This window comes from Tachyglossus aculeatus, chromosome 4 (genome assembly GCF_015852505.1).
Source record: "Tachyglossus aculeatus isolate mTacAcu1 chromosome 4, mTacAcu1.pri, whole genome shotgun sequence".
Taxonomy (NCBI): domain Eukaryota; kingdom Metazoa; phylum Chordata; class Mammalia; order Monotremata; family Tachyglossidae; genus Tachyglossus; species Tachyglossus aculeatus.
The window spans coordinates 101138067-101161939 of NC_052069.1; the positions used below are offsets into that span (position 1 = coordinate 101138067).

At 40.3% G+C, this 23873-nt stretch overlaps 1 protein-coding gene across 2 annotated transcripts in view; it reads left to right on the top strand.

Moving 5' to 3' along the window:
- MAPKAP1 (MAPK associated protein 1) overlaps positions 1-23873 on the top strand; it is a 221033-nt gene that overhangs the window by 1712 nt on the left and 195448 nt on the right. For both annotated transcript variants that reach the window (XM_038745168.1, XM_038745169.1), the window contains exons 3-4: positions 4532-4621; positions 11466-11614. In XM_038745168.1, the coding sequence (XP_038601096.1) occupies positions 4532-4621; positions 11466-11614 (239 nt within the window). The remainder of the gene's footprint in view (positions 1-4531; positions 4622-11465; positions 11615-23873) is intronic.

Sequence of the window (23873 nt, forward strand, 5' to 3'; positions counted from 1 at the left end):
ACCCCATGGTATCTGCTAAGAATAAATTACCATCAATCATGGTGAAAAAAATTAATGGCATTCATTGGCATTGAGAGGGAGTCGTATCAGATAAAAAGAGTGAGGTTTTGACTATCACTTGGGGCCTTTTATTTCTAACCCATGTTGAACTGAGATCCACACAAGTTGGGAAGATATCTCAGAGGGAATGGATTTATTTCATGATCATCAGTATTTATTGAGTGCCCCTATGGGCAGAGCATTGTACTAGGTACATGGGTACATCAGGGATCGTGTCCCATACTTTTACAGGCTGTAAAAATGTAAGCTCATTGTGGGCAGGAATCACATCTGTCATAGCTCTTGTTTTGAACTTTCTCCAGCACTTAGTATAGTGCTCTGCATAGAATAAGCACTCAATAAATACCCTTGATTGTCTGATATTATTGATTTTTTCAAGTGCCTAATACAGTGCACACACGCAGTAGATGCTCAGTATTATTGGATGAATGAAGGTGTTGTAGTAGTAATTGTGGTATTTATCAGGGCTTACTGTTTGCCAGGCACTGTGTTAAGTGCTGGAGTAAATTCAATACAATCCGATTAAACACACAGTGTGTCTCACCTGGGGCTTCAGAGTCTAAAGGAGGGGAGGAGTATTCAATCCCTATTTTACACATGGGGAAAGTGAGGCACGGAGAAGGTAAGTAACTTGCCCATGGTCACACAGCAAGCAAGTGGCAGAACTGAGGTTAGAACCCAGGTCTTGTGACTCCTAGTCCTGAGCTCTTTTCCTTAAGTCCTGCCCAAAAGGGGTTTTCAGTCCAATGGAGGAGTCAGGCTAAGATAGTATAAATGCAGAACAAACAAAAGGAAAACGAAGATGCACTGGCAACCAAAATAAGCAAAAAAGGAATAAATGAACTAATATACTATTTAAGAAATAGGTTACTCCTTCAACAGAATGCAGATTGACTGTTAGGATGACAAAAATAATTCTCGGTTCTTGGTCCTGAAATCTTTCTAAATGGATTGAAGCGCGTCTGTCGTTTTCCAGTGCCTATTATTTGCTGAGCACTGTATTTAGTACCTGGGAGAGAATAGTAGAGCTAGTAGATGCCCTTTTCATCAGTCACTCGTATTATTGAGCGCTTACTGTGTGCGGAGCATGGTACTGATCGCTTGGGAGAGTACAATACGACAGAGTTGGCAGACATGTTCTCTGCCCACAATGAATTTGTAGTCTAGAGGGAGAGAGAGGCATTACTATAAATAAATAAATTACAGATATCTATATAACTGCTGTGGAGCTGAGGGAGGGGTGACTAAAGAGTGCAAATCCAAGTGCAAGGGTGACATAGAAGGGAGTGGGAAAAGAGGTGGAGTTTATAGCTAGGGGAGGGAGACAAAACAGTAAAATAAATTATAATTAGGAGGAAAAAGCAGAGATACTTATGTGGTTCAGGTGGCCAGTGGGATAAATTCAGCAGGATTTGGAGATTAGTCAGGGGATACTTCCAGGAGGAGGCTCTGTTGTCAGGTGGAGAGGGCTGTGGTTTGGCATATTTAAGGAGGGAGGGAGTTCCGTGCAGAGTGAGAAGCAGTGTGGCTTAATGGATAGAGCACTGGCTTGGGAGTCAGAAGGACATTTATATATATATATATATATATATATATATATATATTCATTTATTCATCCATTTATTTATTTATTTATTTTACTTGAACATATCTATTCTATTTATTTTATTTTGTTAATATGTTTGGTTTTGTTCTCTGTCTCCCCCTTCTAGACTGTGAGCCCACTGTTGGGTAGGGACTGTCTCTATATGTTGCCAACCTGTACTTCCCGAGGGCTTAGTACTGTGCTCCCAGTAAGCGCTCAATAAATATGATTGATTGATTGACCTGGGTTCTCATTCTGCTTCACCATATGTCCGCTGTGTGACTCGCCAAGTCCTTTAGCTTCTCTGGGCTTCAGTTATGTCATCTGTAAAACGGGGATTAAGAGTGTGAGCCCCACGTGGGATGGGGACTGTGTCCAACCTGATTAACTTGTATCTACCCCAGTGCTGAGAGCAGTGCCTGGCACATAGTAAGTGCTTAACAAATACCATTAGCAGCATGGCATAGTGGTTAGACCATGGGCCTCGGAGTCAGAAGGTCATGGGTTTTAATCCCGGCTCTGCCACTTGCTGGCTGTGTGACCTTGGGTAAGTCACCTGACTTCTGTGCACCTCAGTGTCCTCGTCTGTAAAATGAGGATGAAGACTGTGAGCCCTGTTGGGGACAGGGACTGTGTTCATCCCGATTATCTTCTACCTACCCCAGTGCTTAGAACAGTGCTTGACACATAGTAAGCGCTTAATAAATGCCATTATTATTATTAGTAGTAGTGTCTGGCAGGGAGTAAGTGCCCCCAGTGCTTAGAACAGTGGTTGACACATAGTAAGCGCTTAATAAATACCATTATTATTAGTAGTAGTAGTAGTGTCTGGCAGGGAGTAAGTGCTTAAATGCCATGATTATTATTATTAAAAGGAAGGGAGGACATTTTGGCTTAAGCGCTTAGTACAGTGCTCTGCACACAGTAAGCGCTCAATAAATACGATTGATTTGGGTCAAAGTTGGAAGAGTTCAGAGCCGGATACAGTTAGAAGGTTAGCTTGAAAAGATGATGGTTTATTTTGTGCTGTGCATTCTATTAGTCTTTCTGCAGCTTTCACACACTGCACGTAGCTCTTTTTCAATCAACAAAATTTGGTAAAAAAAAAAAAAAATACTGACCGCTTCATTATGTTTTGCCAGCATAGTTTCTTAAAAGTGAGAGATCATATCTAAATTATAGGGAAAAGGAGTGGTTGATTTTTATCATTATTGCACTAATAGTTGAAATCAGCGGTAGTACAGGAAATCATATTTAAGAATTTAAGAAATGTGATTTTTCCCCCCCTCTCTAGACTGTAAGCTTGTTGTGGGCAGGGAATGTATCTGTTTATTGTTGTATTGTACTCACCCAAGCACTTAGTATAGTGTTCTAAGCACACGGTAAGCACTCAGTCAATATGATTGAATGAACGAATGAAATAGGTTACTATTTCAACAGAGCACAGAAAACAGTCCTTAGATTTAGACTGATAGGATGACAAAACTAGATTGATTATAATTATATTCAATTTATAATTTGATTTATAATTTGATTTATAATTATATTAATTATAAATCAAATTAGAAAAGCAGCGTGGCCCAGTGGAAAGAGCCCGGGCTTTGGAGTCAGAGGTCATGGGTTCAAATCCCGGCTCCGCCAATTGTCAGCTGTGTGACTTTGGGCAAGTCACTTCACTTCTCTGGGCCTCAGTTACCTCATCCGTAAAATGAGGATGACGATTGTGAGCCCCACGTGGGACGACCTGATCACCTTGTACCTCCCCAGTGCTTAGAACAGTGCTCTGCACATAGTGCTTAATAAATGCCATCATTATTATTATTATTATTAAAACTAATTCTTGGCTCCCGGTCCTGAAGTCATTGTAATTGTATTGAAGTTCATCTGTCGTTTTACCATGGGAGAGTCCAGCATCATTATCATTGTCATCAACAACTTATATACTTTGTTTCTTCAAAGAGGAAGTATTAGTTCATTGATTGCAGTTTTGATGTGACAAAATTATTAAAGTGAGAAAAACAGCCTTTACTTAAAGGATCAAAAGTTTCCTTTTTAAGGGTCATTATCTTCAGTTTTCTGCAGTGGTTTATCTCTCACGTCAGTTTATAGAGTCAGCTTCTCATGTATGCTGTTTGGGTGACATTTTACTGCCTAAAAGGAAATCTAGAGGGATATCGAATAGAACAACTGGTTACCGATGTGACTAAGATATTTTTTTCCTATTATTTCAGCATTATCTTGTTGTTTTAGAAATAGAGTGAAACTATGTTAAGAAAAAATTATTCTTTTAAAGATTTGACTAATGTTACAAAGTTACAAATCATTTATTTTACTACCTATAAACTGTTTCAGCCCACTGAAGAAAAGCTATGCTAATTTATATAGCTTTGACATTTTATAATTTTCATGATTTTTAGATAAAGGATTTTATATTTAAAACTTTAATAGTCTAGTCTGAGTTCATTTATCTTTAATTTTTGAAACGGGTAGAGTAATTCATAACAGTAATTTTATTCCTGTAATGTAATATTCACTTCAGTTCATTTGTGCATTAAAATTCCTTTAAGACCGTTATTAATGATTTATATAATGAAATGTCATATTAATCACAGAAGTTTTCACATTTTATTATTCTCTTCCATGTTAATACTATCTTTATGATCTCTATTAATGTTTTATATCCTCTAATTTCAATTATAAATCAAGAACATTTTCATGTTTTTGTTGGTATTTGCTTTTCAGGGGTGCCACCTTTAAAATTTTATGACTTTCCCCCTCTACATATGCAATATAAAACATCTTTATTCATATAATGGTTGTTAATTATGTCTTTGTTTATAGTAAAGTTTCATTGACAAACTTATAGTTATAATATTTCTTTTCAAGCTCAGAGATTAGAACGACTTCGGAAAGAGAGGCAAAACCAGATAAAGTGCAAAAATGTTCAGTGGAAAGAGAGAAATGCTTCTCACTCAGGTAAATGGGAAATATTTACATTTCTGCTTTGTTCTACTTGCAGTTCATGTCATTATGGATTTACAGTAAATAAAATTTAGCTTGTAAATCATAGTTTAAGACTCCCAGAGCTGGTAGATATTTCACTGATTTTTAGCTCCTCTCTTCCTTGGTCCTTTGTCTCCCAAAACAACAGAATATATCGTGCTGTCTCCTTTTAGGCCAAAACTGCTAGTGTAATAAGAATATACATTACCTTCCACCTTCTTTTTACTTTAAGCTCTCCATTTGTTTTGCGTGGACGTTCCCCAAGAAGCTATTGCCAAAGAGTATTTTTGCTTAACATGTCCGGTTAGATATTGATTCCTTATATTTATGTAGGAATCCCAGTCTTGAAAATCTAAAATATAAATAGGAAGAAAGTCTTATGGTATAAATAAGAAACTGTCCTTCCTTGCTAGACACTTGCCTCTCACTAAGGTGTTTCCATTGAAAGAGAATGGCAATTGATTTTATACATGAAGTGACTAGTGGTTTTGGGGATTGTAGATGCTATAGGATTATGCAAGTAGGTGTTTTCAAAGATAAATTCTCAGATGAGAATGAAGGCCCATGGTAAGAAAGAAAGATTCAAAAATAAATGAAATGCCTTAAGAAACCCCCCTGAAAATAGCTTATCTTGATATTTACTATAAAGCATCTAGGAATTGTCTTCTAGGTAGATTTTTTTTTTTTAGATGGTTTTAAAATCTGGACTCTGTCTTGGGCACATTATGCCATTATTGCCTGAAATTATTTTTGTTCAGACTGTAGTCCCTAGGAAATATAGTTGTCTGATTGATAAGCATTTTCTACAGAAATCCCATATTATTCTGCAAACCATTAGATCAGAAGGAGCCTGCCAAATGTGTCCTGTCTTCTAAACCTCTCCTCCAACCCCATATTATGATTTAGTTTTGTCTTAACTTCTTTACAGTGTTCATACAAAATTAGAACAGTTCTCTAGGACAGCTTCATCTGTTACTCAGTTTAATGCCATTTTCTGGTGTTTGGCACAAATTCAAAAAGTTTTCAGTCATTTAGTGTGTTTACTTCCTCCCCAATTTGTGTATGTCGTAATGAGATTTCTATTTAATATCCTCTTCACAAAAGGATATGGAACTACTTTACCCAAGTCCCCATATCTTTCCAGCCGCTTTTTGTTGTAACTTCTTCAGTTCTGTATATTTTTTTTTGAATGTGATGCTCAGAACACCTCCCCCAATATAATGGTATTATATTTCCTTTCCCAATGTTAGGAATTACTTTCTTGACCTCTATTTTGATCAGTCTTTTAGACTGTAAGCCCACTGTTGGGTAGGGACTGTCTCTATATGTTGCCAACTTGTACTTTCCAAGCACTTAGTACAGTGCTCTGCACACAGTAAGCGCTCAATAAATACGATTGATTGATTGATTGATCAGTGGTATTGGAGTCCTTACTTGGTGCCGAGCACTGCAGTAAGCGCTTGGGAGAGTGCATTACAACAGAGTTGGTGACCACATTCCCTGCCCACAGAGAGCTAACAGTCTAGAGACTAACAGTCAGTCTAGAGATGACTTTAATAGTGCAGTTTGAAATTTCTGTTAGCTTTTTCTGCCTCAAAAATAACTCCTATTAAACCTGTGATGCCGGTTTTAAAGTTGAATCCACTGTAACCTCCAGTTTCTTCTGTTTTTTCTTTGTTTTGTGGAATGTGACTGCTGAGACCCTCCTTTTTGGTTCATTGCCAGATAGTATTGGTAGTGACCATGTCTTCAAAGCCCTATTAAAATCTTATTTTTTCCAGGAGACCTACCTTGACTAAGCCCTCACTTCCCTTATTCACCCTCCCTTCTGGGTCACCCACCTATGCTCTTAGGGCTATACCCCTTAAATCCTTTGCTATTCACCACACCACGTATGTCCATATTCATTTGTAATTTATTTTAATTTCCGTCTTCACCTCTACTCTGTAAACTCCATTTATTGTAGTCTCCCAGGTGCTAATTTAGTACAGTACTCCGCACACAGTAAGTGCTATGTGCATTCATGAGGAGCAGCATGGCCTAGTGGATAGAGCATGAGCCAAGGAGTTACAAGGATCTAAATTCTAATCCCGGCTCTGCCGCTTATCTGGTGTGTGACTGGGAAAGTCACTGTCTGTCCCTCAGTTTCCTCATCTGCAAAATGGGGATTAAAACGGTAAGCCCCTTGTAGGACATGGACTGTGTCCAATCTGATTAGCTTGTATCTACCCCAGTGCTTAGTACAGTATGTGGCACATAGCACTTAAAAAATACAGTTTTTTTTAAAAAACAATAAGGTAGATAAATTAATTTAATTTAACTAAATTAACTAAATTAAATTATTTTAACTAAATTAAAATAAATTAACTAATTTAACTGGTGGTGGTATAGTAACTAGGCAGATTGAGCAGCCTTTGTATTCTCACACGTTATTGGAGGACTTTATTTAGCAAGAACCAGAATTGATAAATCCTTGAAAACCACAAATTTATTCACCCTTTTTTCATAACCTTTCCCCAACTTCTTTTCCCTTTTCTCTCACCCTTTAACTTGGATTTGTACCCTTTATTCACCCCACCCTTAGCCTCATAGCACTTATTTACATACTGATAATAATAACGATGGTATTTTGTTAAGCGCTTACTGTGTGAAAAGCACTGTTCTAAGCACTGTATTTTAATGTCTGTAAATAAACTCCCCCTCTAGACTGTAAGGTAGAGGGAATGTGTATATCAATTTTGTTATTATTTTACCCTCCCAAGCACTTAGTACAGTGCTCTACACGCTGTAAGCACTCAATAAATATGATGGATCAATTGGTTGATTGACCTAATTTTAAAGAGGATTAACTGAGAGTTAAGTTTTAAGGTCTAGTAAGTACAGATTTCATTCTCCCTGGAATGCTCTCCCTCTGCCCATCCGCCAAGCTAGCTCTCTTCCTCCCTTCAAGGCCCTACTGAGAGCTCACCTCCTCCAGGAGGCCTTCCCAGACTGAGCCCCTTCCTTGCTCTCCCCCTCGTGCTCCTCTCCACCCCATCTTACCTCCTTCCCTTCCCCACAGCACCTGTATATATGTATATATGTTTGTACATATTTATTACTCTATTTATTTATTTTACTTGTACATATCTATTCTATTGATTTTATTTTGTTAGTATGTTTGGTTTTGTTCTCTGTCTCCCCCTTTTAGACTGTGAGCCCACTGTTGGGTAGGGACTGTCCCTGTATGTTGCCAATTTGTACTTCCCAAGCGCTTAGTACAGTGCTCTGCACACAGTAAGCGCTCAATAAATACGATTGATGATGATGATACCCATTTGTGGGGTTGCCTAGGACGCAGGTGTTGTAAACACAAAAAAATCATCCCTCCATCCTTGTTAAAGAGGCATTGGAGGGCGGGATTTGAAAGGGAAGAGCACAGAAGGGGAGGCCCCTCCCAATATGGAGGAGAATTGGACCTGCATTTTGTCAAATCCCCAGGTGGCTATAAAATTATCCAAAAAACTGAGATAACACTATTTTAAGCCAGCTTGAGAGAGTCCATTGTACCATCTTTATTTTAGGGAGTGAGTTCTTCTGGCTCAGGGTTCTTCTTTGGTTCTCCATGTGGGTTTTTTCACCACCTTGTTTTACTCCCATTTTCACCCGTTAGGTCTCTTCCATTAGAATCTTTCAAATGACTGTGTCCTGTTTTATTCTAGACTGTTAACTAGTTATGGGCAGGGAACGTGTCTGCTAATTTTGCTGTATCGTACTCTTCCAAGCACTTAATACAGTGCTCTGCACACAGGAAGCGCTCAGTAAGCACCATTGATTGAGTATTCGGTAACATAGAAAAGCACCGTGGCCTAGTGGGAAGCAGCCTGGCTCAGTGGAAAGAGCCCGGGCTTTGGAGTCAGAGGTCATGGGTTCAAATTCCGGCTCCGCCACATGTCTGCTGTGTGACCTTGGGCAAGTCACTTCACTTCTCTGAGCCTCAGTTACCTCACCTGGAAAATGGGGATTAAGACTGAGAGCCCCCCGTGGGACAACCTGATCACCTTGTATCCACCCCAGCACTTAGACCAGTGCTTTGCACATAGTAAGCGCTTAATAAATGCCATCATTATTATTATTATTATTATTAGTGGAAAAGCACGGACCTGAGGGTCAGAAGACCTGGGTTGTGATTCTGGCTCCGCCACTTGCCTGCTGTGTGACCTTGGGAAAGTCACTTCGCTTTTTGGGGCCTCAGTTACCTCATTTATAAAATGGGTATTAAGACTGTGAGCCCTATGTGGTACATGGACGGTGTCCAACCTGATTATCTTGTATCTACCCCCAGCATTTAGTATGGTGTCTGGCGTGTAGTAAGTACTCCACAAATACCATTAAAAAATGAAGTTGTATTTCAGCTGCCCACTCCTACTGGGGCGGAGTTTCCTGGTACTGCCATTTTTGAGAAGATATGACATAGCGGAGAGAGCTCGGGCCTGGCAATCAGAAGGTCATGAGTTCTAATCCTGGCTCTGCCCCCTTGTCTGCTCTGTGGCTTTGGGCAAGTAACTTCATTCATTCATTCATTCATTCATTCAATCATATTTTATTGAGCGCTTACTGTGAGCAGAGCACTGTACTAAGCGCTTGGGAAGTACAAGTCGGCAACATCTAGAGACGGTCCCTCCCCAGCAACGAGCTCACAGTCTAGAAGGGGGAGACAGACAACAAAACAAAACATGTAGACGGGTGTCAAAATCGTCAGAGTCCCTGTCCGAAATGGGGTGTATTAGCTTTCTTTTATGATCAACCACCAAAGGATAACTAGACAACTAGAAAAGACTGAAGTCTTCATCTGAAAAATCAGGAGGAATGCACAGCATTTTCTTTCTAATTTCAGAATAATAATAACAACAATAACAATAATAACAATAATAATGTTAGTGGTATTCGCTCAGTGGGTACTATGTGTCCAGCACTGTACTAAGCGCTGGGGTGGATACAAGCAAATCGGGTTGGACACAGTCCCTGTCCCACCTGGGGCTCATAGTCTCCACCCCCACTTTACAGATGAGGGAACTGAGGCCCAGAGAAGTGAAGTGACTTGCCCCAGGTCACACAGCATGGCCCCGCCTTACTTCACTCTGGGCCTCAGTTACCTCATCTGTAAAATGGGGAGTGAGACTGTGAGCCTCACTTGGGACAGGGACTGTGTCCGACATGACTTGCTCGTATCCGCCCCAGCGCTTAGTACAGTGCTTGCCACGTAGTAAGCACTTCACAAATACCCCAACTATTATTATTCCACCCCATATTTTAATAACTAAATGTCATTTACGTAATAGATGGCTGTTAAGTAATACATTCAGCACAAGAGATAAGGAGAATAGCATATTTCAGTTCCGAGGAGTAAATTTTAAAGAAAATAATGCTAGTCCACTTTTTTTAATGAATCAGAATTTATAAATTCCCCTTCAGTTTTGTCACTTAGTTGCTTCCAAATTAACCCTAAAAATTAGTATTTTTTCCCCATTTAAAAGATGCCTTATTCATCTGTTCAGGCTTATTTATTGAGTGCTTACTGTGTGCAGAATACTGTACTAAGCACTTGGGAGAGTACAGTATAACAATAAATAGACACATTCCCTGCCCACACTGTACGTTTATGGCTTAAAAGCTTTACATTCCCTGTGAATTCACTTTGAAATATGCATTTTCTGAGTTATGTTTAGTTGCTAGTCTCCCATAATCATTTAACTTGGTGAAAGCTCTGAAGAAAAAGCGATACCATAGTAATGGATGCAGATGAGCTCTAGAAGTCCCCTCATTACATACGGTGACAAAGGAGATTAAAAGCAAACCTGTTTCATTGATCTTTCCCAAGGAACAAAACCTGGAAAATAACACTTGAATTTTCCCTGAATCAGTGCAGTTGTTGATATGCTATTTTAAGAGCAAAGGGCTTCCCACATTTAGTATACTCATCTACTTGTCATCTAAAACTATTTTTAAAAATCTGAATTATGTCTATAGCATATGGCCCTAAGAATATTTAACAGAGAACTAAACTGTCACGGTTGTGAAAAGAATGAGTTGGCCCTCCTGCTTAATTTCACGCAAACCTTTTGAGAATCTTTCAATGAATCGGTCTTTCCAGATGTTTTAAATTTGTAGTAGGCATGTTAGAAGGGGAAAAATTCACTTTGTGCTTTAGCTACATTTTAGTAGTTCTTATTTTTTAAGTTTGTGGTAGACAATTGTCTTGTTAATGATTGTTGTTGAGTGATACTTGATCTGCTTCAGTTCTGTTTCAATTCCCTAAAGAAACAGAAAGTAATGGCAGCCTGCAAATAGAGGATAGAGCAGGATCATATTTGATACAGACTTGAGATTCTCAGATTGATACAGAGGAGGTGTGGAAGTGATTATTAAAACGAAAACAAACAATTCTTCCTGGTTTATGGCACGTCCTTTCTAAAGCTTCATCGGTTTTTAAAAGTTCTCTAACCTCTAAGTTTGAATTAAATAAGTTAGCAGCCCTGACTTGCATCTGTACTCTCTTCTGTATCCTACTCACATCTTTTCTTCTATTCTACTTTTATCAAATAGTGTCACACTGATGGAAACCTTATCAGCCTTTCTCTGTACATACTAACTGCATCGTAATTGTCTTTTTGGTCATAATACTCTCCATGATCAGAATGCATGTCTGTCAAGAGTAGGGGTATCAATCTTGATTTTTAAAAATGAGACATGGAGATGCACTTTCAGGAACTGTAGGGAATATTATCTCTTCAAAGATCATAATGCAAATGCTTTTAATCTGCTTTTTCCATCACAGCGGAGGAGCTCAGCTCACTGTTTGAAAAAAAGAACTTCAAAGTTAAGTCTTCAAATTCTGGGAAGCAGTCAATATTATCAGTACGACTTGAACAGTGCCCTCTCCAGCTGAATAACCCTTTTAATGAGTACTCAAAATTTGATGGCAAGGTAAGTAAAATTGAAATCAGCCCCCCCCCCCCCCCCGCCACCTCCAATATAATGAAAAGCTAAAACATGGGTTAGGGTGTGGTGTATAATAGCTGGTATTTTCTCATTCACTACTTTGATTGATGAATGAAATATGAAAATGCGTTTCTCCTTTTTTTTAATCCTGCCTTGTCTGCGCCTCCGTTTTGTATGTCGATACTCCAGTTCATGATGTCTGTCTTTGAGCCCCACATGGCTAAGAATACTTAGTTCTGAGCTTCATTTCCAGAAAGCACAAAATGCTTACGTTTTAATTTAATGGAACGGTCAAGTTTGGCTACATATAGTAATCTGATTCCTATTGGCATAGGGCAGAGCTAGATCTTCCTTATGACAGAGAATGTTATTGGTTTTATTGATTGACTGATTTGGCACATTATTTTTATTGACTGACAATGGTGTGGCAGAACTGAGTGATAACTTGTAGCCTTTAGGTTTAGGAGAACTGTTTGTCTTATCTGACACAATTGTAATTAGCAAATGGTAGCAAGACTTTTCCAGTGGATTTTTTCCTAACATATGAGAGGGATTGGGAAATATAAGTTCAGTGAGAGGTATTTTCGTTCTCTATGAAGTGATTTTAGTGAAGAAGGACGGAGTATATCTGTATTTAGGGGTGCCAAATCTTCATTTTGATTGTGGGGATGGACTTGGGATGGAGCGTTGAGGGTACTGGGGGGTAAGACTTTTGAGAGGGTGGAGCAGAGAGGAAGAGTGAGGAGAAGAAGAGGGAAAAGGAGGAAGAGAGGAAAGGGAAGAATAAAGAGAGGAAGAGTGAGGGGAACTCAGGGAGAGGAATTTACAAGGGTTCTGTCCTTCCTTTCCGCACCACCTCTTTCTCTTCCTTTTCTGTTGCTGCTGCAAGGTTTTCTCTAACCTTCACCAGTGCCTAGGGCCAAACCAGAGGGTGGAGCAGAGAGGAAGAGTGAGGAGAAGAAGAGGGAAAAGGAGGAAGAGAGGAAAGGGAAGAATAAAGAGAGGAAGAGTGAGGGGAACTCAGGGAGAGGAATTTAAAAGGGTTCTGTCCTTCCTTTCTGCACCACCTCTTTCTCTTCCTTTTCTGTTGCTGCTGCAAGCTTTTCTCTAACCTTCACCAGTGCCTAGGGCCAAACCAGAGACTCCTCTTCCCTCTGGCCTGGGAGTCCCACCTCTTCATCTACCATAGGCAACCTGAGGGAACCTCTGGGGACAAGATAAAGGTTAGGGTTCCAGAGTTTCTGCGGCAGGAGCTGTTTACACTCTGTGAGGATGCACAGTTGAGCTGCTTCTTGGTCTAGAGCCAGGTGACAGTGGCTCCAGCTGTGGTACCTGGTGTGGGTGAGAGAAACCTCTCGGTGGTGGCAGCGGTGGAGACTGGGTGTCGGAGAGAGCCCCCTCAGGGGTCAGAGGAGGGTCCAAGCTGTAGCCTGCCAGGAGCGGGCAAAGCATAATGCTGAAATCTTTGCTCCATCTCCATTCCCTGTCCAGCTTCAAAGGGTAGAACAAACTAGTAAGGCTGTCCACCTTGTCCAAAAGCCTGTCTGAGTAATGGGGGCAATTCCCCCGGCCCTCCCAACATAGTTGGCCTCCCTGACTGTATTGATACAAAGCAGTGTGGCATAGAGAAGCAGCATAGCCTTAGTGGATAGAGGACGGGCCTGCGAGTCCAAAAGGACCTGGATTCTAATCCTGACTCTGCCACTTGTTGGCTTTGGGGCCTTGGGCAAGTCATGTAACTTCTCTGAGCCTCAGCGGCCTTAATTTTAAAACAGGGATTAAGACTTTGAGCCCCATGTGGGACAGGACTGTGTGTCCAACCCAGTTTGCTTGTATCCACCACAGTGCTTAGAACAGTGCCTGGCACTGTAAGTAAGTGTTTAACAAATGCCATTATTATTATTATTATTATTATTATTATTATTATTAGTAGTAGTAGTAGTAGTAGTAGTAGTAGTAGTAGTAGTAGTATTAGTGTTATTATTATTTGGATAATTGGAACAAGTGAGCAGAAAACAGTCCGGACTGGCAAGCAGCAATTAGAAGAGGCAGCTCTTAGATCAGAGGCTCCAGAAGCTCTTTACATAGGGGAAAAACGAAAGATTGTCAATCCCTTATTTTAACCAGCCACACCCCATGCCCTGATGTACTCTCGCTGTAAATAGAGTCATCTTCGAACCCGAAGGACACCTGAACGTGAGGTATCAAGTAGTCAAAAATTCCAGTTAATCTTAGGTCAGGGTTGGCCTCAGGAACCACTCCTGGGAAGGGCTTTGCATAAATCGTGCAGTGGACTAGGGAGAACTACATAATGAGGAATTAAGTCCCCAAAGCGGCCTGTTAGCTGAATCTTGGCCATGCTTAAGTTCAAATATATAGCCGGATACCAGTTTTTGGAATCCCCCAGAGCTGAAATTCTGAGAAGGAAAACTGCTAATTCTATTAGCAGAACTCTTTACTGCAGGAGGCTTTAGTAGAGTAGACACAAGTGACTGTCAGCTCCCCTTGTACCCTTGGGTAAACGTTTTAAACATACTGTGAGTTTAGTCAATTTTTCTTGTTGGGTGGAGGTGTTCCTACTATAATCTGCTCGCCATTGCTAGCAAGATCGAGAGTCCTTCTGAAGAATATCATCCTTAACCATTACGCTTCTAGAATTGCAACGTGTTTTCAGACCATAGTGAAGTGTAATGGATCTGATTAATCAGTGGTATTTGTTGTATGCTTACAATGTGCAGAACCCTATACTAAGTGCTTGGGAGAGTGCGGCACAATAGAGTTGGTAGGCGCAATTCTTGTCCTCAAAGGAGCTTATAAATGGTATTTCTTGAGCGATTATTGTGTGCAGATCACTGTACTAAGCATTTGGGAGAGTACAATGAAATGGGAGTTGGTAGAAAAGATCCCTGCCTTCAAGGGGCTTTCAGTCTAATGGGGGGGTTAGAATAAATTGCAGTTTTTTAGTCAACAGTCCAGTGGGCTGGAAGAGGGTCAGGCCTCAGGCCCATCCTCCAAGAAATTCTGGGAGCCTTTGTCATTCCCGCTTTCCTCCTGCCCCCAGATCTTTGTGGCCTTTCAGACACAGGAGAATAACATCGAGATATCTCCATGGTGTTCAAAGACTTGATGTATTGGATACCTTCATTAAACCCAGGCTCTGACAGTGAAAGAGGTTGACTTACCCTGAAAAGTCTTATCAAGATCCTGAGATGCCTACATAATGATAAAGCAGTCCCTAACAGAAATTATGAGGATCCTTTCTCCATTACCAGTGAAGTAAAGCCAGGCTATGTTTTTATGGCCTTTTAAACTATTCTCAACAGTTGGGCTTGAGAGCACAAAGGAAAATCTAGACGCTTTTCAGATCCTCCGGGAAATCCTCAAATCAGCCATCCAGGACTATCACTGAAGGTCTTTGAGTTACTCTTAACAGGAACTCTTGGATACTAATGACTTGTCTTTGAAAGTACACACCCAAGAAGACGTAATTAATCAGAACTGTAGACCGTTGGTCAGCAGCCTCTCAATTAGCCAGGGTCCGTGGGCTGACAGCTTGAAGAAGATCGTGGTTATCAGACTGTCTTGCAAACTCTTTACCCAATCAAGGATTTCTTCCACTTATAAGGAGCCAGATGCTGTGACTGAATTCATCTACTTAAGTAGCACACTGTCCAGTGATCCAGGGCAAGAGCAAGGTGTAGAAAACTAGTCAAAAAGGCTAGCATTTCTTTTGAGAAACAAGCAGAAAGTGGCACCATAAAGGCCTAAGGATTCACACCAGAATTAAGGTGTGAAGAGAAAGTGGACAGTCGGATGTAAGCTTGTTATGGTCAGGGAATGTGCCCACTAATTCTATTATACTCTCCCAAGCACTTAATACAGTGCTCTGTATATAATAAGCACTCAATAAATACCATTGACTGATTGATATAGCTGTCATGTCTGACTTTTAGAGCAGTTCAGCCCTACGTTTCATCAGTGGTGTCTATTGAGCATTTACTAAGTACAGAGCACATTTACGCGATATCTGTCATTAAGAGGCAAAAAGGATTGGGTGATAGAATGCAGTCGACCACTATTTCAGCAATACCGTTTACATTGTGCTGTTACTGCGTGTCACATCCCGTGATGACTGTTATACCATTAGATTTTATTGCAAATGACTTGCATTTGGAGTCACCAAAAGGCTGGAAAGCCCTGTTGATAATACATCCAACTTCAGCATTGCCAGAAACGGTAAAAAGAACAGTCTTAGATGAGGAAGCTTTTAATCAAATTTGTTTTTACATCATAGGCACTGTTGGTGTGTTTATCATTTGCGGGATATATTTGACTATTTAAGTAGATACTGACAGAATAGACCCATTGTGAATTGATTGAGAATGATTTAAACATTGATAAGCTTGCTTTAGGAAGTGATGTAGTTTTATTGTGAGTGCATATTACAACTGACTAAATAAAATTAAACTCTTGGTCCCATCTATTATTTAATATTGATGCCTTTGCCAGGTATGTAATGAAAGTGGCTAATATTTGAAGGAAATTGTACTGTACATATTAAATTAGTCATTTTTTATCATCTTTGTGAAAAGCATGTGTGCTCATCATAGACTTCTCAATGATTAATTGAGAACTGTACTTGAGTCAAGCCTTTTTTAACCTGAGTTAAAACCACTTCAAATAATAGTATAAAATGATCAAATTACCATTTTGTGATGGCATAGTATTAGTATTAAAGAAGTATCATTTCGATCTCCCTTGGTAAGGTCATCTCAGCCCATTGATTATACAGCCCTTTCCATGGTCTTTTTTGATCAGATTTTTTTTCCATAAGGATTACTAGGATAAACTAGGCCTAGCTTTTTAAAGGAACAGATAATATTTTTGTTATTACTACCTGGTTCCTATTTAAATGTTGTAGGAATTTTTCAGGTGGTGGTGTTTCCATTTTTATAACACCTGCCTTCAGTTCTCATCTTCACAAGTAACTTTTCCTGGAATTATGTTTTGTGAGCTATTTGAAATCCTCGGAATATTTAAAATGGTTTGTAACAAACCAGTGAGATACATGTTGAGTATTTTTGTCACAAATATTCCCAATGCTTTTCTTGGGAATAACACATGCCTTATTTACATAATTAACTGAGCTGCTAGGGTCTCTTGGGCAAATGGTACATAATTGGGGAGAGGAGGGGACAAGGAGGAGTTTGGGGTCTAATTAAACGTGCTAAAAAACTACTTAATTATATATTTCCTCAGGAGACCATAACTGCTGTGAAATCCTCTTGAAGATTGTAACCGAGGCCTTTAGATGATAAAAAGAATCACAGAAATGGTGTAACTTCCTTGCTTTAATTTTTTGGTTGTCGCCCTTTCATTAGTTAAGCGCACTACCTTTATTCTACCCAGCACAGTGGTCAAGCCCAGGCAACTCTTAAGACTTCTGAATGCTGGTTTTTAGGGTTTTTAATTGAAAACATCAATTAGCTTTCATAAACTAATTTAGATGGAACAAAATCCATGTTTAATTAAAGTGAGATATCTCTTTTGGTAGTTAATACACTGCAGGAATAGACAGTATTAAGACAAGAGAAGACTTTCACTCTTGTAATTTTAGAGTGTTCAAATTTTGGAAATTTCCTGGATTGATAAATTGTATCATATTTCTACCAAAGTAAATTAGTGAATGTAATCTTAAAACTTTTAGTGCATTTGGTGGAATTTTAGTTCCGAAGAAGCCGGCTAAGTGATCTTAGAAAGCGTGATGCGCTAGCTAAGCAATCCTCCAAAGAAACACGATATTGCCTGCTTGCTAAGAACACATTTACGTCTAAATAAAGCGTAAAAAAGGAGAATAGACTCTTTTACAGGTTGAACTTTCTCATCGTATTGTCTTGAGAAATACTGTTTTCAGTGAAAAGGTAGAATGAATGTTGAGAAGCAGCGTGGCTTAGTGGAAAGAGCGCAGGCTTGGGAGTCAGGACATGGGTTCTAATCCCTCCTCCGCCACTTGTCTGCTGTGTGACCTCGGGCAAGTCACTCAACTTCTCTGTGCCTGTTACCTCATCTGCAAAATGGGGATTAAGACTGTGAGTCCCGCGTGGGACCACCTGATTACTTTGCGTATACCCCAGCTCTTAGGATGGTGGTTGGCACATAGTAAATGCTTAATGAATGCCAGCATTATTATTATTATTATTTTTATTATTATTATCAAGATGGCTAGAGGAAAGCGGTGTGGAGAGTCTGGCTAAGAACATTATGTGATGCCTTGGTGGAATATGTGTTGTACCTGCATGAGCTGTTAGGTGGGCCCTATCCTTAGGAAGGTCTAATATTCATCAGTGAGGATTTTAAGAAGGAAGCCCAACACCTCCGAGGTGCTTTTTTTCCTCCTGACTCCCCCAGCTCAAATTTAATTTACAAATGTTCAGTACCTAGATGGAGCAGCTCTTTAAATGAGTACCCCTTGTCTTCAAGATGAATGCCGTTAAATTCACAATGTGCCCCAAGTTTCCAAGATGGGACACCTTTCAGTGCACTGCAAGCAGCATACAAGAAAATGGACATCTTTGGTTTTAGGTTATCATGTCAAAAAATGTACAATAATGCAATGTAGAGGCCAAAAAGGGGAAAAAACAGACTTATCCAAGTTATGACTCTAATGATTAAATTAGAAAAGACTACAAAGAGCTGTGTGGTTACTTCATCATCATCAATCGTATTTTTTGAGCACTTACTATGTGCAGAGCACTGTACTAAGCGCTTGGGAAGTACAAATTGGCAACATATAGAGACAGTCCCTACCCAACAGTGGGCTCAAAGCCATCAGTTAAAATTAATTTTGATTACACAAAGTTCCGTAAACAGAAGAGGTAATTCGCTTCTGCCTGGTATAAAAGCTCCCCCCAAAAAGATGTATCAAATTTGGCCCATAAAGAAAAGTGTGACTTTGATTGGGTTAACTTATTAGAAACTAACAATTTCTCAGTAAGTAACTGTTTTAACAATGAAGCTGAAGAAAGCATGGGGGAAGGGATAATTCATGAGTGCTAATTGCTTGGCTGTTAATTTTCATAAGTGTTGATAGAAGCAGTTCCTTAAATTAAACTTTGTTTAAAATGTATCAGGGGAAATATTCCACAATGTCGGGCCTGAAGTGAAAATTAATATGAATGCTGTGGCAATTAACACGTACTGGTTAATAGCTTTTAGCAGCATTTTGGGATGATAGTCCTTAAATACATTTTTGCATGCTGCTCTTGTTTCAGTATTGTTCCAGTGTAAGGCTGGATAATTATGAACAAATGTTTTCGACAATCATTGACATTAAATAGCGCTCCTCAAATAAAGGAGATACACATTTTTGAAGAATAATGCCAAACTCTGATTTAATATTGAAAGTATTTAAATATCAGTGAATTTAAATCTCATAATAAACTTTCTCACATAATAAAAATGTTCATCACCTGGATTTTGAGTATTTATCCATTTTACCATAATTTTTCAATTACCGGATTGTGAACCGTGAATGTTTTGATCTGCCTTTAGATGGTAATTTCAACAGAAAATTGAAGGGAACCCAGATTAACCGTCTCTTTTTCCAAAAACCCCAATTCCCATTTTCATTTCCTTGGAAGCATTTGGTGGTGCTCCCTGAGGAGCCGCTCCCATCGAAGATTCTCTGTGTTTGTTTCAGGAAATTGTTTTTGGCAAAGTACTCTGTTTTGTTAATCTCTCATCCTCGAATGAAAAGGGCATGTCATTTACAGCGGAAGGCATTTTTTTCTTTTTTGGGTTTCTTGTAAATTTGTTGTGTGAACGATTGATTTGTGGCAAAGAGATCGGAGAGAGGTTTCAGGTGTAACTGGTCCCCTCTTCTCTGCTTCCGTTCCAAATCTGTACTTGCCTTTGTCTTGTTCCTTGTGTGTCATTGATTTTTCTAGTTTAGGGCTATTTCTGGTACTGAATTGCACCTCAGGCTTCCATATACCCTCAATTCTCGTACAATATGGGGGTTCGGTTCCTGTTGAACCCTGGCTTAATTTGCGTGTGCGCGCTGTAAGTTGCCGGGCGTGCGTGTGTGCAGTCACTTCTTCCAACAGCACATTGCTTTCTATCCAGATACATAGATCATCATCATCATCAATCGTATTTATTGAGCGCTTACTATGTGCAGAGCACTGTACTGAGCGCTTGGGAAGTACAAATTGGCAACATATAGAGACAGTCCCTACCCAACAGTGGGCTCACAGTCTAAAAGGGGGAGACAGAGAACAAAACCAAACATACTAACAAAATAAAATAAATAGAATAGATATGTTCAAGTAAAATAAATAGAGTAATAAATATGTACAAACATATATACATATATACAGGTGCTGTGGGGAAGGGAAGGGGGTAAGATGGGGGGATGGAGAGGGGGACGAGGGGGAGATCTGGATAGATAGATCCATCTATATATCCATATATATCCATATATATCTATCTATAGACCCATAGATCTGGGTTGTAGGAAAATGATTCCCTAGTTTTCCAACAGTGCTTTGTTCAAAACTCGTAGTAAAAATATGTTTATGGAAGAACCAGTGTACTTATTTCTTAGTTTCAGTTCACGTACACGTGTATGATACTGGAGTGTTCAACTCCCAAAGTGTTGACTACAGTTACCAAAGTGATCCATTGAAAGGATCGTGAACAAACCAATCATTTTTCAGATGATGTTCTTGCCAAGCGGTTCTCGTTACTTTTGTTTTTTATTTCTCATCCGTGTTTCTTGTCATTTATGCTGGTACGCTTGCATATATGCATTTCTGTTCTGAGGGCCCCATCAAATGACAGGGCTGTGTGGCAGAGGACAGAGAAGCAGCGTGGCCTAAGCGAACCCGGGTTCGAATCCCCGCTCTGTCCCATGTCTGCTGTGTGACCTTGGGCATGCCACTTTACTTCTCTGTGCCTCAGTTATCACATCTGTAGAACGAGGATTAAGACTGAGCCCCATGTGGAACAGGGACTGATGACCTTGTATGAACCCCAGTGCTTAGAACAGTGCTTGACACATTGTAAGCACTTAATCAGTCAATTGTATTTATTGAGCGCTTACTGTGTGCAGAGCACTGTACTAAGCGCTTGGGAAGTACAAGCTGGCAACATATAGAGACAGTCCCTACCCAACAGTGGGCAAATACAGTTGTTGTTATCACTGCTATTATTACTACCATGTTGGTGAGAGCGATGGCAGCCGTGGGTGGGGAGGCAGCTAGTGAGAGAAGCAGCGTGGCTCAGTGGAAAGAGCCCGGGCTTTGGAGTCAGAGGTCATGGGTTCAAATCCCGGCTCCGCCACTTGTCAGCTGTGTGACTTTGGGCATGTCACTTAACTTCTCCCGGCCTCAGTTCCCTCATCTGTAAAATGGGGATTAAGACTGTGAGCCCCTCGTGGGACAACCTGATCACCTTGTATGTCTTGTATCTATCTTGTATCTACTTGTACATATCTATTCCATTTATTTTATTTTGTTAGTGTGTTTGGTTTTGTTCTCTGTCTCCCCCTTTTAGACTGTGAGCCCACTGTTGGGTAGGGACTGTCTCTATATGTTGCCAACTTGTACTTCCCAAGCGCTTAGTACAATGCTCTGCACACGGTAAGCACTCAGTAAATGCTATTGATGGTGATGATGATGATGATGATCTATTCTATTTATTTTATTTTGTTAATATGTTTTGTTTTGTTCTCTGTCTCCCCCTTCTAGACTGTGAGCCCACTGTTGGGTAGGGACTGTCTCTATATGTTGCCCACTTGTACTTCCCAAGCGCTTAGCACAGTGCTCTGCACACAGTAAGCGCTCAATAAATACAATTGATTGATTGATTGATTGATTATCTCCCCAGCACTTAGAACAGTGCTTTGCACATAGTAAGTGCTTAACAAATGCCATCATTATTATTATTATAGTTGGCTAAGGGGAGGGAGAAGAGGCCAGTCTGGAGAAAAATCCAGGTTTGCTAGCTTACTGCCAAGCTACAGAGACGGCGTGGCTCAGTGGAAAGAGCCCGGGCTTTGGAGTCAGAGGTCATGGGTTCGAACCCCGGCTCCACCATGTGTCTGCTGTGTGACCTTGGGCAAGTCACTTCACTTCTCGGAGCCTCAGTTCCCTCATCTGTAAAATGGGGATGAAGCCTGTGAGCCCCATGTGGGACAACCTGATCACTTTGTATCCCCCCCCCAGCGCTTAGAACAGTGCTTTGCACTTAGTAAGTGCTTAACAGGTGCCATCATTACTATTACTCTTCCTTGAAACTTCCCTCGGCCAAGCTCTCTCCCCTGCCTTTCTGGCATTTCTCAAGTGCAGCGGTATGATGGATATTGATTGTTTAGAAACTCCTGAGCCATGTGTTTCTGTTAGCCAGTCTGCATCCTTGCTGAGTTACTATAATAGATGCGTGAGTGTAATATAGTTTCCTCCCGTAAGAATTTGTGGAGTTGCTTCTGTTGTCATTTTATTGCTAGGTTTCCTAAATATGTCAACCCGCCTTTATACATTTCCATTAGCTCCTGAATTTCCAGTCTTCCTCAGCGTAGCCCAGTGGTAAGAGCATATCTATCCTATTTATTTTATTTTGTTAGTATGTTTGGTTTTGTTCTCTGTCTCCCCCTTTTAGACTGTGAGCCCACTGCTGGGTAGGGACTGTCTCTAGATGTTGCCAATTTGTACTTCCCAAGCGCTTAGTACAGTGCTCTGCACATAGTAAGCGCTCAATAAATACGATTGATGATGATGATGGGCCTGAAAGTCAGAGGACATGGGTTCTAATCCCGGCTCCCCCACTTTTCTGCTGTGTGACCTCGGGGAAGTCACTTAACTTCTCGGTGCCTCAGTTACCTCGTCTGTAAAATGGGGATTAAGATTGTGAGCCCCGTGTGGGACAATCTGATTATCTTGCATGTACCCCAGAGTTTAGAACAGTGCTTGGCACATAGTAAGCACTCAACAAATGCCATAATTATTATTATTATTATTACTACTACTGTAATACTATTATTACTACTAGTAGGCGGCGGGCGGGCGGGTGGTAGGCGCTTAAAAATATCATTATTATTATTACCTCGTCTGTAAAATGGGGACGAAGACTGTGATCCCCACCTGGGGCAACCGAAATATCTTGTATGTATCCCGGCTCTTAGAACAGTGTTTAGCACATAGTAAGCGCTTAAATACCATTATTATGATCTGTCATCTGCTTCTCTTCTGATTGAGGGGGTGGTCCCTTGGAATCTCCTTGGAAATCGGTGACCAATTCCTGTTCGTTTCACATTTCTGGCGTGGCTCAGTGGAAAAAGGCCGGGCTTGGGAGTCAGAGGTCATGAGTTCTAATCCCAGCTCTGCCACTTGTCAGCTCTCTGACTTTGGGCAAGTCACTTCACTTCCCTGGGCCTCAGTTCCCTCGTCTGGAAAATGGGAATGAGACTGTGAGCCCCACGTGGGACAACCTGATCACCTTATATCCTCCCCAGCGCTTAGAACAGTGCTCTGCGCATAGTAAGCGCTTAACAAATGCCATTAGTATTATTATTATTATTATTTGTGAGTCCCTCATTCCATCCCTTGGTCCTTTCTCTCTCACAACTTTTATTGTGCCCATTCTGGCACCCGAAAGCAGCTGTGTGGAAAAAAGCCAGAAGAGATGGTTGCTAAAGCCCCTGAACTTGAAATAGAGAGAGCAGTAGAGACCTTCACATTTATATAATAAATCTGGTTTTCAGATTCTGATAATTCAGAAAACTTTTACAGGCTCTTTGGGGGAAACTGTACTTGTACCTTCCATCTACACTTAGGTGCATTGTGTTTCTGAGTCGACGTGATTATCTTTGTAAAGAGTATGAATACATTGTTAGTTCTCTCATACCATATTTATTTTATTTTGTTAATATGTTTTGTTTTGTTCTCTGTCTCCCCCTTCTAGACTGTGAGCCCACTGTTGGGTAGGGACCGTCTCTATCTGTTGCCAACTTGTACTTCCCAAGCACTTAGTACAGTGCTCTGCACACAGTAAGCGCTCAATAAATACAATTGAATGAATGAGTACCATGGAGGGCGTGAATCCCTACGGCAGGTAGAGTGAGAATTTTTCTCTAAAGACACTACAATGCAGCACTTCATCTCCACATAAAGAAAGTGAGCAAATAACTAAATCCTGCAGGTAGGATTTTTCCAGATCTTAAACTTTATTCCATCTAATCCAGAAT